The sequence below is a fragment of the Aricia agestis genome, chromosome Z (assembly GCF_905147365.1).
Source record: "Aricia agestis chromosome Z, ilAriAges1.1, whole genome shotgun sequence".
In the NCBI taxonomy this organism is placed as follows: domain Eukaryota; kingdom Metazoa; phylum Arthropoda; class Insecta; order Lepidoptera; family Lycaenidae; genus Aricia; species Aricia agestis.
In genome coordinates this window covers 970,854-990,313 of record NC_056428.1, presented here as the reverse complement: position 1 = coordinate 990,313, position 19,460 = coordinate 970,854, and the positions used below count along the sequence as shown (strand labels likewise).

At 38.0% G+C, this 19,460-nt stretch overlaps 2 protein-coding genes across 4 annotated transcripts in view; one reads left to right on the top strand and one right to left on the bottom strand.

The window, feature by feature from the left end:
* Nucleotides 1-860: 860 nt before the first annotated feature.
* On the bottom strand, nucleotides 861-19,316 carry LOC121739352 (longitudinals lacking protein, isoforms A/B/D/L). Of its 3 annotated transcripts, XM_042131759.1 has the most exons (7): nucleotides 19,064-19,316; nucleotides 18,342-18,548; nucleotides 17,676-17,933; nucleotides 9,832-10,048; nucleotides 8,471-8,542; nucleotides 4,808-5,298; nucleotides 861-3,014 (listed from the first exon to the last, which is right to left on the bottom strand). In XM_042131759.1, exons 2-7 carry the CDS (start codon nucleotides 18,513-18,515, stop codon nucleotides 2,658-2,660), a joined length of 1,569 nt encoding a protein of 522 aa, XP_041987693.1. In that variant the 5' UTR covers nucleotides 18,516-18,548; nucleotides 19,064-19,316; the 3' UTR covers nucleotides 861-2,657. The 3 variants fall into 3 exon arrangements, with proteins under 3 accessions (XP_041987693.1, XP_041987691.1, XP_041987692.1); XM_042131757.1 differs by lacking the exons at nucleotides 861-3,014; nucleotides 4,808-5,298 and adding an exon at nucleotides 5,559-6,265 and having other exon boundaries at nucleotides 19,064-19,306; XM_042131758.1 differs by lacking the exons at nucleotides 861-3,014; nucleotides 4,808-5,298; nucleotides 19,064-19,316 and adding exons at nucleotides 5,559-6,265; nucleotides 18,701-18,790.
* LOC121739351 overlaps nucleotides 18,878-19,460 on the top strand; it is a 41,144-nt gene continuing 40,561 nt past the window's right edge. Inside the window, exon 1 of the mRNA XM_042131754.1 lies at nucleotides 18,878-19,008. The gene's annotated coding sequence lies outside the window, so the exon portion shown is untranslated. The remainder of the gene's footprint in view (nucleotides 19,009-19,460) is intronic.

Here is a 19,460-nt window from a genome sequence, read left to right as displayed (position 1 = left end):
AGTCGATCGAGCCACGGGGCCGAAGATGTAAAACTTGTACTGACTGGGGGGGCGGCGGTCATTCGGACACGAAGTCGACCTTCTCCGGCAAGTCTTTGTGCAGGTGGCGCTCGTGTAGCAGCAAGTTGTGCTTCTGGTAGGCGCGGTAGACGCAGTACGGACACTTGAAACTCGGCTGTTTTCTACACTCGTACTTTATGTGCCGCTGCAGGGAGCCCTTGTGCTTGTACTTGTTGCCACAGTCCACGCACTCGTACAGGGTCCAGCCCGACTTGCCGCTCAAACCGGGGGTACCGTAACCCAATATGTAAGGTGTGTACAACTGTGCAACTGAAATTGAAACGCAAACAAAAGTAAATACGTGCGGCGTACGAAGCTCCCACCGTGTAAGCGAAGCCACCGAGTGCAACCATTTAAAGCAAAGGATAATGCACCATGTCTCCCATTATTTGCTAATTCACCTATGTCTACGGTTCTTAACTAGTGCATGCAACTATTTTCAGTTCCAATGCGGAGGTACACGTAAATTGGAAGTATGCGCAACGTATATCTCCAATTTATGTGCGAGTACCCAGATCAAACTAGAAACGAGGAGTAAAATTAACATGCATTGTTATTGGGTCTGTATTAGTAGCGGCCTTGTTATTATCCTTTAGTGCGGGTAAAACTTACCATATTGTGTCGTGTGGACCATATCAATGAAAAATGTACGTACGAAGAATAGAAACTTTATTTAAAATACAAAAAGGTTATAAAAAATACAATCAAATGCGTTTGATCACTAACTTCTTATTGTCAAATCATGTATGTACAATACACTCTTAGAGTAGCTTCAACAATGACAAATTATCACTCTTTACGAGTAAGGCAGCACAGGGAAGTTAAAAATTACGTACGCAATTCTGTATAAAATTAGTTGTTCATACATTTATCGTATTCTACTACATAGAACGCCCCAAATATTTTAACGGTTTCTTAATTATTTACTGGTATACAAAAAATGTCCATCTAAGAACAATTTCATCAAGTGGAATAATTAAATCATCATTATTCCATAATCAAACTTCGGTATGAATCATTATATACGGTTTTCTTACGGTTATATAAAATTTTCCATTTAAAATATTCGTCACGTCCTAGAAGGCTCACTAGCTGAGATCTCACAGGGCTAAGGATTCACACGAAGGTACTATAATATATGTTTTGACTAATAATAAATACTAATAATTCCAGTTTTCACAGCGTTTATAATAATTGTAAATCATGGATCACTCCATCGAGCATGTATATATCACTTTAAATCCTAATGACTAACTTTTGAAGGCACTTAGTGTATTGAAATGACTTATCGTTGTACTAATAGAGTTCTACATATTGATTGTACGTTGGTAACTCCTATGTAATATAATATATAATCCAGCATAAATGGTAATACAACTGTGCATTTGAACGAATAGCATTTTAACTCGAAAAGGTGTATGGACATGGTAAATACTATGTTACTAAAAATTAAATGACTTATGTAAATATTTTTATGTTGTTGGGATGTTTATAGGTTAAACTTCAAAATCGAGAAATATAGAGCATAAATAATAAAACTTATTATGAATTACAGCTTTCTAATGAATGTCATGAAAAAACCTCACTTAAAAAAGACCGCCAGTTTGACTCTTCAAAATAACGGTTTTGGGCAGTAAAACCAATAGGCAGGCAATAAAACATGATTAAAATAAGGCTATTTTAAACCCTAAGACAATATTCAATAAAAATGTCATAATAACATAATATCTTGCGTTTGTTTAGATTTAAAATGCTACCCGATAAATGTACAGTAACGACTTCTATATATCGGGCTAATATCACGACGGTACAGTAACCCAAAGCGCCTAAAACAAAAACTTCTTAAAAACGTACTCAAATCGCCAACTTACTACTTCTAAATGGTAATGTTTAAACTCTTACACCTATCTGGAAGATTCTTTAAACGTATAAAATTACATTCAATAATATAACAGGATTAGTGTGCGTCCGGGACGCTCTACCCTCCATGGCAGTGTCCTAACTGTTCTACGGATCATACATGATTTCGTAAGGCACTAAATTTCAGTGGTCAGTCATAAAACTTACAAACGATTGGCCCCCACGTAACGAGTTGCGAGTTATAGCTCAGGAACTTACGATTAATACGTCTTATATAATATTTGATTTCGGCCGTCGGGCGACGGACGTCTCATTTCTTAAAATAAAATAAATGCATTTAAACATAAGGAGATCTAAAAAATCGAAAAAAGAATTAACTTACATGAGTATTACAAAAATAATGGAACATGCATTATGGCAAAGATCTAGAGCTTGCTAACTAAGCGACGAATAGCTTCAGTTTTACTAAACTAGGTTATACACAGTAGTCGACGCAATCTCGCGTCGCACGCCGCGCGCAATCTCACTCGGGCCGAGCGGTCGGCCCGGCCCCGCCTCGCTCAATTTCGGGTTCGTTCACTGAAAATGGTAACCAAAATGTAACGCCCGCGACTATAGAAACGACTCAAACTGCACCGCGAAACGGAGCGACTCCCTAATATACCGTACTGGATAAAACGCTCGAGGCGCGACCGCGGCGGCGCGGCCGGCCGGCCCGGACACGGAGGCGGGCGCACCTATGTGCACGCGTCAACGTTGTCGGGCTTGACGTAGTGATCGGGCTTGTGCGCGTGGTGCTCGCGGTGCATGCGCTCCATGTGGCGCGCGATGTGCATCTTCTGCTTGGCGCGGTACACGCAATACGGGCACTGGAACTGCGGTTCCTTGCCGCACTCCCACTTCTGGTGGTTGCGCAGCGACGACTTGAGTTTGTAGACGCGGCCGCAGTCGGGGCACGTGAAGCTTGGCTCGCCGGGCGCCGGCGCGCGCAGCCCGCCCACCAGCGGCAGCGCCAGCCGCGCCGACCACTGCTCCCAAGACAGCGCGCCCATCCGCGCCAGCGCGCCCTCCTCGCACGCCCCTGCAACAGCCCGCTCGTCAGCTCCGCACGCCCGCCCGCAGCGCGCGCGCCCACTCGCCGCGGCTCCGGCCCCGGCGGGCGGGCGCGCGCGTCGCACGACACCGCGCACACACATACAACATTCCCAACGGGTTAACATGGTCAAGCGATAGATACGGGTTACGTACATAGATAGTGTCATATACCGGTACATATACTACATATAATATGAGTATTCTACTGTGAGTTTACACCGAGTGCTGTGATGAAAGCTTGCAAAAGGAAAGTAAAAAAAAGAACAAAAGGGAAGAAAAACTTTTATTTGTCTACACGTCCAGGCCCGCCGCCGACGCGATAGTTCGGGTCCGCGTTCGACTAATATAGTTTGTTAATAAAATGTAGTTTCCCGACCCGGGGGCTTTCTCGTCTACCTGAAATGTTTAATTATATTAGTACGAACGGAGGGAAGAGGGAAACCGAGCACGTCTAGACGGAAGCGGTGAGGTTCGTGTCGTCCATGCGCATGCGGAGTTACGGAACAAAAACATAAAAAAAAAAACAAAACAAGACTCACCCGTACCTCGCGGGGGTGGAGGACTAAAGGAAATAAAAACTAAAAAGTAATATAATATAATAAATTTTATTAAACTCTTCTACCAAGTAAACCCCAATATATTCATATAAAATCACACTATGGAATAACTAACTCTCCAATAATAATATTAACAAACAATGAAAACATTCGTCTAATATGCTTACAGCTAGATTTACATTAACAACGGGAAACAATTTCTCAATGATCAGAGCTCGGCGGCCGAGCCGGTTATTAACTAATACTGACTTTGGTCAAATAGCTTTGTTATACTAGTTAACAACAAAATATCAACAATATGCTAACGATTCGTGACAATATTGCGAATTAAATATCTTTTAATATCAAATCTTTAAAATTTCTTGAACACATCTTTCCGAATCCCGTTCACCGAGAACGTACCGAATATAATAATTATAATAATTTAATATAATTATATAAAATATCTACAGGTAACATCGTAGGCACGTATCGATGAGCATAACAGGACACACGATGCACCGCCAGCGCGCGGCGTCGCGTATCGTATAGACACATTGCGTCGTGGCGTTTCACGCTAAAATATGACGAGGTATCGAACATAATATACATAAAATATCTTAAAAACATCGATGCGGCGCGCTCGCGGTGCATTCAACGACACATTACCCCCCGTAGGCCCATAAGGAGCTCTCTTGTATAATTATCCTAATAAATATTATCTTTATAAAATAATAGCTTTGGGTCGTCTAAAGGGAAGACTTGTGGTCCCTGGTCGGTCGGTCGGGGCGAGGAGTCAATACGACTCTCGCGCAGCGACGCGAGCGATATTCATCTTATTGTATAAATAATTTGACTTCCGTAATATCAAACTACGTTTTGGAATAATTCCACCCGAGGAATGTAGTATGCTACTTACTCTAAAATAATTCGAAACGAAAGAGATATCAAATGGGTTTAGGCCGAACGGTGGACCCGGTCAGTCTCGACTGAGCAGACGATAAACTATAAAAGTTAAAACGAAAACAACAAAACGACTCAACGTCGCCGGGGAATGTGCACATTACTACTAAATCTAGTGTATAATATAAGAAAACGTCTTTAACAATAAAAAATAAAACTTAACATAAATATTATTGCAGTACCGATTTGGTCGGGTGTCTACTTTGGTCTAGGGCGCGTGTACTCGCATACGACGTCGGGCACACGCGGGTGCGGCGCGGCGATCAGACGGAGGTCTTCTTGTTGCGGCGTACCTTGTTGCTGGCGTAGATGTACCACTCGGTGTTGTGGTGCTTGCGAATGTGCACGCCGAGGTTGCCGCGCTGCTTAGCGCGGTATGAGCAGTAGGGGCACTGGTGCGCCGGCGCCTTGCCGCCGCACTCGACGTTCTCGTGTCGCCGCAGCGTCGACTTCCAGCGGTAGCGCTTGCCGCAGTGCCGGCACTCGAACTGGCGGCTGGCATCGTCGCCGCGCCGCTCCTTGACGTCGAAGGGGTCCGGCGGCGGGGCGCGGTAGAAGGCGTCGTCGGGCAGCACTATGTCGTCCGTGTCGTCGTGCTCGCCGTCGCCGCCGTCGGACTCGTCGTCCTTGCGCTCCTGCGCGAACTCCATCTTGCCGCTAAAGAGCGCGCGCTGCAGCAGCTGTGCGTCGAGCTCGGGCGCCAGTGGGGCGGCGAGCGCGCGCCGCGCCTGCAGCAGCGACAGCAGCGCCGACGGCAGCCCCGCCTCCTTCCCCACCTCCACCTCTGCAATACAACACCGACTCGCTAGTCAACGCTCTGCCACGACTACGCCGTGTTAATTCTACTAGGCTAAAATTAAATTAAGGAACCAAAGAAATGCGTTACGATAAATTAAAAAAAAAACTATATTCTCTGTTAGAAATCAAAGGAGGCGAAGCGTCTAATACATGCGAAACATGCACAAACCGAGCGGCCCGGCGGGCTCGCATCTTCCCATAAGATCGGGGGGGTGGGCTTCGTAAATTAAAAACTGATTTTAGAAGTTTAATGTTTAATAGTAGAAAATATTTATTTAATCGTCGATATAATAGGGCGGCCCCTATAAGGGCCGAGATAACGCTTATTGTATACTAGAGGAAGATCGTTATGTTCCATAAGGCACTAAGCGGGCGTCGCGATCGTCGCGGGCTGCAGCGGGCGGGCTAGCCGGACATGGCCGGCGAGGCGGGCGAGGGAGGGCCGCCGAGGGGGTCGCCGAGGGAGCGGGCGCGCTCGCGGTACAGCTCGGGGTGCTTCTTCTCCAGGTGCTTCTTGAGCTCGTTGCGGCGGTGCTTGCTGTAAGAGCAGTGCGGACACTTGAACTGGGGGTCGCGCCCGCACTCAAGCGACACGTGGCGCACGAGGTTCTTGCGCGCGTTGTAGCAGCGCTCGCAGTTCGGGCACTTGTAGCCCTTCTCGGTCTTGTACTGCTCGCAGGGCAGCTGCAGCGGGCCGCGCGGGACGATGTTGTAGGGCGAGACAGACTTGGACTCGTAGGGAGATTCGACCTTGGGCTCGTAGGGCGACTCGGCCTTGGGCTCGGGCGGGGATTGCTTGGGCGTGGTGCTGCGGATCTTGACGTTCTCCTTGCTCTCGTCGACGGCAGGGTACGCGGGCGCGTTCTTTAGTATCGTGTACGTCGCACACGTCGACTCCTCGATCGCCTTTTTACTTCGCGTCATAATACTGTTTCGGGTGGCGGGCTTACCATCTGAAAGAGAAATGAATTCCCGATTTTTATTCTCGTTTTGAGCACTTCGATGAGATGCGAACGAAAGAGATGAGACAAAAAATAAACTAAATATAATATGAAAAATAAAATATATTGATCTAAAAGATACATGTAAAAAAATAACAAAAAAAGTATTTCTCTTTAACAAAAAAAAATAGCTTCCTAAATTTAAATCATAAAAACAATTAATATAAACTAGCTTCTTGAGCAATATTACTCATTTTCACATAAACATGATTGGCAGAAGAGTGTTTAACAATTCATGTTTTGATTTTTAACAACTAAACTTAATTCAAAACTAAATGGCACTGATGAGATCGTAACGACAAAAATGATCAAACTTTAACTAACATTAATACTTGTTAATTGTTATATAACAAAAGTAATAAAGATCTAAAAAAACGGTAACATGGAAAATAAAGCAAAAAATGTTATTGGATGTTAATTGTTAGTGGGAGATTCTTCTTTCACGTGTTTCTGAGCTACGTGCATTATGAGAGTTTTCTTCTGCGAGTATCTTTTTCCGCATCTATCGCATCCAAAATGTTTACTCGTTATACACTCGTACTTCTCATGTCTCAACTTATTTCTCAAATACTTGTACTGTTTCTTGTGACAAATCGAACACTTATATTTCTTTTCTGTGTTCTCTGACACGTCTTTCTCTAACTTGAGTTCGAGGCTCGTTGTGACTTTCGATTTCTTTGAACCTCTCTTGTTTTTAGTGTGGGTTCTTTTTTTGTAAGTCCTCTTTACTCTCTTTTTCTCAATTTTTATTTCTGTCGCGAACTCGTTGCTAACGATGCTCTTTAGGCATCCACGTGTTATAGGAAAAGGGGCTTTTGCGTATGCGGTTGTTAAAATTTTGGATGATTCTGGAAGGGGAAAACAGTAAAGCCAGAAAAGGTAAACGAAAGCAGATTTATTAGCAGCACATATACGTTTAAGAGAGATTAAAGCATAATGGCATCATAAGTGGGTTAAGAGTGAAAATGTTGCTGAGCTGAACAGTTAAGAACTGTTCAGTTAAGAGTCGCCAACGAGGCAGTCAAGACAGAGAAACCTAGATTAGAGAACCTTATTTGAAGTATGCCTGTATTCTTTAACACATTCACATTAATATGTCGATAAATGAAATGCGCTGTTCTCATGCCACGTCGTAGTAAAACCTAATGGAGGTGTAAATGCAAAAAATATATTTAAACAAAATGTTTTCAAAACATGAATTGCTAAGAGTAGACATCTGCAGTGAAATCACATGTGAATGCAAATTAAAGAGTAATAATAAATAAATAAAGCCATATAAAGTATAAACCAACAAACTACGACAGATAATGAATAGAAATGATTTCAGTTTACCTTGCGAGGTGTGATCCTCCGTCGTCCTGGGTGGGCACACGGCTGGCGAATACACGATTTCGTAGCGGTAATTGTCAAATATTGTAATTGCTCAAAACATTGCGTGTTGTGCGTATTCTACATGGTAATATATAAACATTATGTATACATACAGTCGAACTCACCTTCCTGTGTACGACAACGATACGACCGTGATTATTGTTAATACAGTTAGCACAAACTACTTCATATCTAGGTGTTCTAAATTATAAAGCATGCTATACTATGTCCCATAACAAAACAATAAGCGTCTACATCCCATTAATAACGGTAAAATTTATACTTACCCCATTAATGGTTACCTCGCCTTAAACAAAGGCTACATAATACAAACAATACCTCTTAAACCAAACCTTTTTACCTGAAAGAACCTTTAAATCATATATAGGTATTGATATAACGTATTAGTAGTTTATAATATTAATATTAGATAGTAATTATAATTAATATAGGATTGGAGTTTCACATGTGAAAACACTAGCACTCTTGTAACCGCTGCTGTGATATAATATATTATATAACTAGGATATATAGATTATTTTAAGCAATGAATAATCTCTGACTCAAATTATGGGAAGACATTGCGCATTTCATCCGTTCCTTGTGTCTGGAGCAATCAACTTTCAAATGCTTTGATGGTTAAAATTAATGTGAACGACAAAAGTTCATTGTCCCAGAGTATCAGAGTGGAGTCCCAACAACGTCTCGTATTGTTGTAGCGAAGCGCACACGCAACAAAACGAGGCATTCTTGTAGGGAGCGACGGAGTGAACAAACATTGCTTACCTTGACTGTCTCGGACACTATCGTTTGAGTTCATTATTTCGTCTTGAGATCGTTCCATGTGCCATTGAAAATCTGAAAATAATTTTATTACTGTATAAGGTATTTGGAATTTTATATTAAAAGAGAATGGTTCCACAACTTGAATCTCCTGAAGGATTTAATATCAATGATTGTAACTACTAACATGTTCTAAATTCTTATTTTATCATTAACATTTAACATTATTTATATTAACACTAATTATATTAGTTATTAATAATAATAACGGATAAAAGTAAATTGTAATTTGTATCATACCAAATCCGTTTAGAACTTGCTATGGCAACTCTTTAGTAGAAAAACATACAAATGCCATAAAATCACAAAATCCTAAAAACAACATTTTTGATTTCAGTTTTTTAGTTTCTTTTTTTTGGGTAATACAAACACACAACCAACCACAGTACTGACTAAAATCATAGACATAATAATTATGTTGTAGATGTGGCATGTAGACCCAAAAACTGTGGCCTATTTCACCACTTCGGTTGGTTATGGTACCTGTACTATTTCATACATAATTTCAACTAAAATAATACTGTAGTATTGCATGCTCCGTCGGAATTTGGAGGAACTCAACTGTAATTAATTAGCATCTGTATAATGTATATGTACACCTAAATTCGCAATAAGTAAATATTATGAGTTATGACTTATTTAATTTTATGGCTGAATTCAGTGTTAGATTTATGTTCATAAATTGTAATTATTGTTTCAAGGCAACATAATCTTAAGCCTTATAAAGCGACAAAAAATAGTTCCTGGGTCTTTTTTGAAGTCTTTGACTTAAATTGGCAAGTGCGAGTCGCACTCGCGCACGAATAGTTCCGTACCGTTATAGAGCAAAAATAGGGGATAAATTGTGTAATACATAATAATAATACAAAAGTATGAGAGCCCCCCTTCATTATTTGTTTCATTTTAATTTTATTATTAAATATTTAAGTACACATATAATTGAGGATTTTGTGAAAATTTCAAGCGTCTACATGTTGCTATTATGGATTACAAGCCAAAAAGACCAAAAAATAATGTTTGTTGTATGGGAGCCCCCCTTGAATATGAGCATTATTGTGTTTTTAGTATTTGTTGTTATAGCAGCACCAGATATACACAAACTGTGACAGAAATCTAGCTATAACGGTTCTTAGTTACATCCTGGAGACAGATCATGGACAGACATCGAAGTCTCAGTAATAGGGTCCCGTTAGTACTCTTTGGGTACGGAACCCTAAAAAAAGACAAGTTTATAATTAAATAATTAGATGCTAACTGCGTACCACGTCGTTCGATAATAGTAATGTTCTAAATTCAAAACTCACTGCGTACGACATCGTTGTGGGCGGGCGCATCGGGGTCCTCGTCCAGCGTGAGGTCCTCGACGCCGTCGCGTGAGAGCTCCTCCTTGCACGGCACGTCGTCGCCTCCGTTGCTGTCCGCGACGACGCCGCTGCCCTCTGTCGACGCGCGCCGCGCTTTCTTGCGGCGGCGCGTCGGGCTCAGCGACGCGGAGCGGCTGTCGACGCTCCCGTCTTTTACCTGTTCAAATTAGAATAGTTAGAATGTTGCTTCAATACTTTGATTATTTACACGTCCTTCAATATTAGGCCCAGAAAAATTGATTTATCTAAGGATAACGGATGTAAGTTATTAGGTCGGGTTGTGTCAACTCAATGTTACTCTATTCGACACAATATATAAATTACAGACTTCTAAATTCAAATGAAATAAACTTGTTTTTACCTACAGTATATTGTAGAGCAGAACTACTATAATGTAGAGTTTAACCATTTGCATGTTTCCATATTGGCTCACACTTATTTATTCTTTTGATTTAAGAAACACGAAAAACCGATTTTCTCTAAATAAATAAATAAATAAGTGCCTGTCCAGAATCCAGATACAGCGTTTTACGCGCGTTTTTACGCCACAAACATGGACTCGAAGTTATCACGTTCCAATCAAATTCGTCCATTCGCCACGGACTCGCGCGTAGTACTGGACGCTACATTGATGGCAGTTGGCACTCAAGTATCTCGACTCGCGCGTTAAACGGGCGAGTCGAGAGTCCCGCTCATTACCCACGTTTTACGCGCGAGTAAGGAAATGTGCGTAGGCAACTAACTAGGCATCTGGACGGGATATATTGTAATTGGACGCTGTTAAGCATTTGTGTACTAACCCACACAAAAATTACGTATTGAGTTATGAATGCAGTTATGTTCTTTAGATGATTTACAACAAGACTGCATTCATAATTTTACGACAAAAAAAATGTGGGTTAGGACACTAATGCTTAATAGCGACCATATTATGTACTATGTAGCTCAAGTATCTCGAGTGCGCGCGTAAACGCGCGAGTCGCTCACTTACGCGTAAAACGTCTCATCTGAGGGGTTAGTGCGAGTTTTATTCGATCATACGCATCGAGCACGTTTACGCGAATTTATATGGGATCAAAGCAGTATCCACGTTAGCCAGTAGATGGCGCTGCTTTGATTCCATATAAATTCGCGTTAACGTGCTCGATGCGTATGATCGAATAAAACTCGCACTAACCCCTCTGGACAGGCTCTAAAGTCGTAAAGCATTGATAATACTACTCATAGAATAAGTTTCAGTATGGAAGGTCACGCCTCGCGTAATATTTTTATATTTGTGGCAGCTGGGTTAATTGTATGCTAATTTTTATATAATATGCATGTGTTCATGTTCACTTTTTGAATTTTAAACAATTCATGAAACTTTTATAATTTAGCTATAATAAAGTGTTAGTTATGCTCAGGTTTTAGGCTTGACAATTTAGAATCATTATATTATGTACTTTGTAATACAAGACGTTTTTGGTCTTGTATAGTTATGCTTTCAAAGATCAACAACAGTAAAGGGAACAGTTTTGTATAACAAATAACTGCTTCATTGTTTGGTATGAAGACCAGAGATAATATTTTTTCCATGACTAAACAAGTAACAATGTCTATTGATAATAGCTCTTGTTTATTTATTTGTATAGTTAGGTGCTCTTTTTTTAGCTTATAATAATACTACAGAAATAAAATCATTCCAAAATAAGATTTACAGTTCGACAAGGCTTTATTTGAACGTGGCGAGAAAAGGAACTTAACGCTTCTATCATAGAAAAACGTCATTTTTGACATGTGTTTGACAGTTCTCCTTTACCAGCAGCGCTCCCGTCAATGTCACCCACGTTCAAAAAAAGCCTTGTCGAACTGTACTTAAACATAATTCCAATGTATTCTATAATCTCACAGATTACGTCTAAAATGCTTTGGTTGGAAACTAAAGCCAAAATCACTTCATTAATTTAAATAATTATAAGAATTTAAATTTGATAATAATCATTACATCAGATAAGAAAGAAATCAAGACTACTAATTTCTTTGTATGGTTAAATATATTTTTTACTTTGATAACATTTGGATCAGAATTATTAATTAAAACTGAGTATAGACCACCAGCTACCAGAAATGTTCAATATTATTCAATAGTTTGTTAAAACCTAATTTCTATGAATATAGTTTATTAGCATGAAAATGAATATTGCTCGTTTTTACTAACGCCATGTTTATGTCTTGTTAAAACAAATACGTTTTTAACAATATTTATGTTCCACAAAAGTTTTTTTACTCTCAATGGATGTGGTAACACATAAACATTAGTGTAGTGTAGTGGAGCAGCATAATATCTAAGGAAATCGAAAAATGTCAGATCTACTGGCCGCCACTACACTGGGACCACACCGTTCAAAACATTATTATGCAATTTATAAAACAAAAAAAAATATATAAATATATTGTTAATACACATAATATATGTTTATATTATATTCTATCTGTTCTATATAATATACAGGGTGTAACAAAAATAAGTGATGATACTTTAGGGTGTGCACATTTCCTTGTAGAGAGTTCACTGTGAAAGTAGCAGCGCTGAAAGACCAAAAATATTTTTCACTTTTGTATGGGGAAACTCATAACGCTCGAGCCCTTGCCCATACAAAAGTGAAAAAATTTTTTCGTCTTTCAGCGCTGCTACTTTTACAGTGAACTCTTTACCAGGAACACGTACATACCCTAAAGTATTATCACTTATTTTTGTTACACACTGTAAGTATAAAATGTGATGGACTACAATTACAGTTATGTAATATGTAATATTATTTCAATTATCCTTGGTGAGAAAAACCTATATACAAAGATAGCAAAAAAGGATATGGGCAAATAGCCTATAGACGGCTCCAAATTACATAATAAAAAATAAAAATAAACAGTTAAATAAACACTTAACTCTTGGTTGAAATGGGCATGAATCTTGCATAGATATTGTACTCTAAGTGCTATTACATGGCCGCAGTCAACACAGCTACGAGATATAATAGATCATGTACTCAAACTATTTATAGCTTTGAATATCTTCAATCATTAAATGAACCTCATACATGTTCTAACCTCATGCTTGAAGGTTAGCGATAAGCATGACAAAAGAAAGACCCTTTCCATAAATAATCAACCACATGAGTTTTAAATTCATGTGGTATGGAACCAATCTATTTTCATTAAACTATATTACTTTTCTCATACAAGAACTAGTTTAAAATCACGGCCTTCTTCTGTAGAATATGATACCTGGCATATAAATTTGGATACCCATTTAAACAAAATCTCAGATTCTATAAGTAAACTAACTTTGATAAATAAGTAAAGGTAAATATGGCTTCAGAAATTGTTCCAGTTTTTTGTTGTTTCACATTTCAGTTATGAAAATTTTGAATTAATCTTTCTTGAAAAACTTACAGTCGACACTAAAATAACTATGTATTAAGTGTATGTTGCTTTTTCCTACAGTATATACATCCTGAAATACTTAGGTACAATATTATACCTAAATAAATTTACCATTCTTAGCCCCAATTTCACCAACGACTGTTAAAGTTAACGCTCGAATTAGAATCACGTCACCTCTTTCATTTTTCTTATGAATGAAAGAGAAGACATGACATTTTAACAAGCTGTTAACACTAACAGACGTTGGTGAAATTGGGGCTTATCGTCTTTGTGTTTTTAGCTCCTATTTATAAAATTAGATTGATACAATAGCGTATAGTTTGTCACAGTCAATACAAGGTTAAAACTAGTGACCGACCGAACTTTCGGTTTCGGTTTCGGCCAGTTTCGGCCTTAGTTTCGGTTTCGGCCCCGCCGAAACTCCAGTGTTCGTGATTTTTCGTTTTTATTTTCATCAAATTGTCTAAACTTATTCTTATCGAACAGAGGTATTGTTGAATTTTATTTCTAAACGACAAACGCACGCTAATTTAATATAATAATATGTAGCTGTTGGTGAATTACGTGCTATGTTCTTATTTTAAAAATGTTTCCCAAACAAACGATTAAGTAAATGCTATGATAAATTGATTAAATTGTGTGTGAACTTTGTTTACTAAATAATTTTGTTTCACTATGAGATAATAGGAGGATATAGCTTGCGAGATTTATCTAGTCAATCATCTTGCCTCATTATTTTCCTTTTACCACGCGTTTTATTTATATATGTAGGTTTCCCCAGATTTGTCCTAGTTTGAAGGGCATCCGGGGTGCGTCCGGCCGGGTATTTGAAAAGTCACTTTTTTGAGAGAAATCCGACTTTTTAATCAGGCAGCAATAAACGAAAGATAAAAACTCGCTAACAATACACACAATTTCTTGCACGGACTTGGGTTAGTCAGATTTTTACAAATTTTTGTTGGAAAATCAAAATTTGAAGAAGTTATCGTAAATACTGTTTAAAAGAGGTGTCCGTGGAAATAACCACATTTCGGCCAAATGTCCGGGAATTTTGCCCTGCCTGACCGGCGAAGGCAATTTGGGTGATGGCAGCCCTACACATATCTCACGTACTATTACCACATACTATGTTACGTTATCACCTAAACACAAAATAAATAACAAATTTTAAACCCAATTTATTTATTTATTTCTTCTAATTCTGTTTTAAGTGAATGTGAGTAATTATGTTAATGAAATAAATAAATATATTTTATTCTTTTAAAACCTAACTAAAAGAAATAAAATACAACCACCATAGGGTAAGTTCGCCCTTTCGCGTCCATAGACCAATTCGCGTCCATTTTGCGGATCTTCCTTTTTAAAATCCCGAAAATAAGTAAACTAACACACCAATCAAACGAAAAGTCATTCCCGCTAATACGTCAATGTATACGAGGTACCCTCACATGGACAAAAGGTCCGTGCGCCAAACCAAAACCGTTTAGAAGAAATAGTTAGCCTCGGCTGTTCAACAAGGGAGCATGTACCCGCGCTCGCGCGACAAAAAAAATAGTGTGCAGCGGCGCGTTCGATGGTAAGTTTTTTATTGTTTTAAGTGAAAATTAGGTTACATAGTTGTTTGTAGACTATTATAATGTAAAAAGGAATAATATTTATTATGAATTTGCTTATGTTTTTTATATTTAACGACTGAAATAAGGTGGACGCGAATTACTACATCGAATTCACAAAATTTCTACTTTGCGTCCACCTGTGGACGCAAACTATACCTACAGGGGATGATACATAAACCAAATTGCGTCCACTATTTTCGTTAAATATTTGCATGTTGACTTGCATGTGAAAATAATAATTATGAAATGTATTGTTTATTATTATATTATTGTATATTTTTTATTAGAAATACGTTTAAAAATTGTATTTTTAAATAAAATGAGTTCTTTTATTCTTTTTTTTCTATTTAAGATGAGTTTTCCGGAGAAAAGAAAGAAGAAGGAAAGGAGAACATACACAGAAGACGATTTAAAGAAAGCGTTAAATGAAATTCGAGAGAAGAATAAATCGGTAAGACAAATATGTAAAGAATATGCTATTCCCAAGACCACAATATTGGATAAAATCAGAGGATTTTGAGATTCTTTATTATGATAATAATGCTGATTTTTAATACTCTGAAATAAAGAAATTGTTAAAATACAATCTTTTTTTATTTTCTTAAAATATCACCCCTATATTCCTTTTCTAAGCTGGTGGACGCTAAATGGTCCACGGGTGGACGCAATTAGGATTTTGTGGACGCAAAGTGGGTAAAACGCCTTATTCTGAAGTTTATCTATTTAAAAATGTAACATAAGATGCTTCGAGTAAAACTGAAAGTTAATCTTAAAATAGACTAATATATTGATCACATAACATAATTTTTTCATAGAAATGAATGTTGGGACATTATTATTTTCGCCATCAAACTTGCCAACTGCACTAAATGGACGCGAATAGGCGAAATGACCCTATGCATATTCTACAAAATACACAAGAAAAGTTTTTGCTTTACTAGCAGAAAATTTATTAAAATAAGAGTTAAAAAGTTACTTGCATCAACAAATAAAAGACTTGTCAAGCCTATGAAATAATTCTAAACTTTCCTTTTAATACCAGAAAAAAATAGTATTTAATATTTGGGGTCTGCTCAACTAGATACAAAAAATATTAATTTTTAAGTCTAAATTATACATAATGCATTGTCAATTTCAATTTTATTAATAATAGGGAATTTAAGCAACAATATAAATAAAAAAATATATATTTTATTCTTTTAATACATAACTGAAAGAAGAAAATTCAGGTTTTTTTTTCAAGATTTTAAAGTTTCTATAAAAGCAAACTTCATAAGTTAAATTATTGTTTCTCTAATTAATTAAATGTAAGAAATCCAATTTGGGTACACCAAAGTCCAAACTCAGGCACAAAGTTCGTGTTGACTAAGTGTTATCTTAGGTTTTGTGGCAAAAAGTCTTCTGAACCAAAAAATTGTGACGCCAACTGCAAGTTTACTTAGTAATTTCGTTTTGAACTTCGACCTCGGTGTGTGAGACTGCATGTCCGTATTTCTCATACAAACTGACTGCAATTGATTGTTTTTCAATAGTAAATGTCTTGAAATAAATTCTGCTCATGTTTTTTTAGGGTAATCCTGCGTTCTAATACATTAATAACTTGGAATCGGATAAAAAAACGTAATATGATACTGAAATGTCACAAAAAGTAAAAATTAGGGGTGGGCCGAAATTCGTTTTACATTCGGTTTAACCGAACTTCGGCAGCTTGAACCGAACTTCGTCATTCGGCCGAATTTCGGTTAAAATGCCGAACATTCGGCACTAAATATACTTGCACTATCTAGAAATTAATGGAAAAAACATCTGTATTCTGTAGTAACAGTGAAATGAAATAAGTCCGATACAAGAACTATACTCATTCAAAGTCATTTTACTTATTTAAATTAGAAAAAGTAATCATATTTTAAAAAACTTAAATTGGTCTTTTTAACAACCAGTCTCAAAAATTATAGGTTACTTAAACAAACAAAACACAAAATTAAACCGCTCTTCTTACTTACTAAGCCGGCCTTAGAAATCTTTCTTACCTGATCAAAAAACAAAATTTTACTGCCCTTGTCAACAAGTCTAAGAAATCTCTCAGTACTTAATTAAAAAAACAAAAATGTTGACTTTACTTTATAAATGTGACTAGCTGGCTAACAGCCTCGCGGGGAAGTGCGGAGTGCAGGCGGGGCACATCTAGAAATATTTGCAGCAAGTGCGTAAACAAGTCACAAAACGAAAAACCGCGGCGAAATTGAACCGAATTTCGGACGAACTTCGGCCGAATTTTTAATTTTTCCCGACTGTTCGGCCGAAGTTCGTATTCGGTTCAAACCACATTCGGCCCATCACTAGTAAAAATCCCATTTGGCACTTTTTCTTATGTGTTAACAAATTTTACAGAACAGTAAATTTCAGTAAATAATCGTCATTTTAAATGTTTTATCAAGTTTCGGTTTCGGCCGAAACTGAGAGCATGGCCTTACGGCCATGCTCGGCCATGTTCGGTTTCGGTTGAAAAATTAGTTTCGGTCAGACACTAGTTAATACATAATAAATGTTGTCACACTTATTTTAAGTACTAGTATTTTTGTAATATTTTGAGCTTTTGTAATATTTTGTGGAGTTTCTTGAATTTTTTTTGAATAATTTAATATATCAACTGATGTTATGTTGATCATAATATTGTTGAGGTCAAGGCTAGGGAAATCCCACTCGCTATATTGTGCAAATTGGTTCTATTAAATGGAATATTACCTGTGGGGGTGGGGACGGCACTCTGGGCGGGTGTGCAGCTACAGCTTGTGCCGGGCGCGACGGTGGCCGAGATGGCTTGTTGTCAGACAGTCCTTTTATCTGAAGGGACTCAGCCGCCTTAAGCAGGGCAGCTAACTGGTCCTGAGATATATTCACTTCTCCACGATACATATAATCCATCATAGCTCTGAGTTCTGCGTACTTCACATCTTTGAGAATTATTATCGGATGTTTATCATACTGTTGGGATAGCACACTCTGCAACGAAACATACAAACTTTAGCTTGTGCTTTATCATTTCCCCTATGTTATTGTTTATAATTTTAGCAACATAAACAAAGATGATAACATAATATTTTCGTTTAGTACTAGTTTAGTAGGTATTTGTAGTAGCATTCTCGTGATTTTTACGTTCGGATCGTTGACTGAACCAGATGACGCACAGTCTTGTATTTAGTTTGCGCCAAAAACGTGTATTTTGTAAAAGTAGCACCAACAACTTTCTGTTGCCAACTCATCTATACATTAATCTTCGCTAATTGCTAATATATGAAAGCTACTAAAACGAAACAACTAGAATGTTTATTAGAGCAAAACTGAGCTGCCTCGCGAGTAGCTTGAGCACGATAGCAATTGACCTACATAACAAATTAACGTGATACCCACCTCGAAATAGGGACTGCACGCGGAGAGTACGACTTTGTGTGCCTTTAGCGTCTGCCCTTCGGCAGCCAAGGTGCAGTCCACGTGAATGCCTTTCTCTAGTAGAGTATCGAAAACCGACACCAACGTAGATTGGTGATTGTTCCATCGTAAGCAAAACTGTTGATCGTCATCCATGATGCCGACTTGCCACTCGTCGCGCCCGAATTCCTGAGCCAAAACACACTCATTAGCACTTCAAAATATAATAAGTATATAATAATTAAAAACACCATGCAATCGGATGGTGCTGAAAATAACAATTTCGATTGCAAATACGACTAATTTATCTAGGATTTCGTAATACAGCAATCGTTACTAACCTATTTACTTCATAAGATGAGATCACGTCCTAACTTAAATGAATTAACTTTATGGACTACATGCAAGTCGTAAACGACGCGGCACAAAGAAAATGGCCGCTTTTCCAGCGCGACAAAAAATAAAATGGCGACGAAAATTCTAAGTTTACTATTTTGTAATATGTACAAAGTCTTGTTCCTGTTGCTTTGTACAGTGTATTTCTATACGTATAATCAAACTCGAGTGAAAGTTTAAAAAGTTAGAAGCTTTATTTCGAAAGTTCGCGAGTGGAAATTTTTGAAGATGAAAAGTCGTAGTTAACTCACAAGTAAGCACACACCACATTTCATGATTTCTGTCTACGATTCTACAAAAAATCTTACCTCTAGTGAATCATTAACAATCGTAACAACTATTTCACAAGCTACTGATTGATTTCAACTATAAAAATTAACACTTTATCCACACAATCGCTTTGCACACCCGCCAGCTTTCTTGTAATGAAAATTACTAAACGTGAAACGCTATGTTGCAAGTTTAGTGAAGCGAAAGGCACACTATAATTTTATCCGAACGAAGTAGGTACAAGTTGGAAGCGAGCACGGAGCAACAAGCGAGTGACCCAAAATAAGCTCTGTAATGTTGCCATTGTATATTAAGAAACACGAAAAAGCTTGAATTGTTCAATGAAACAGTAGTATTCTGTGTTGATTTACTGAAATAAATTATTTAATAATTTATATTAAATAATAATTCTTAAGTAAATATTGTTTTAAAAAT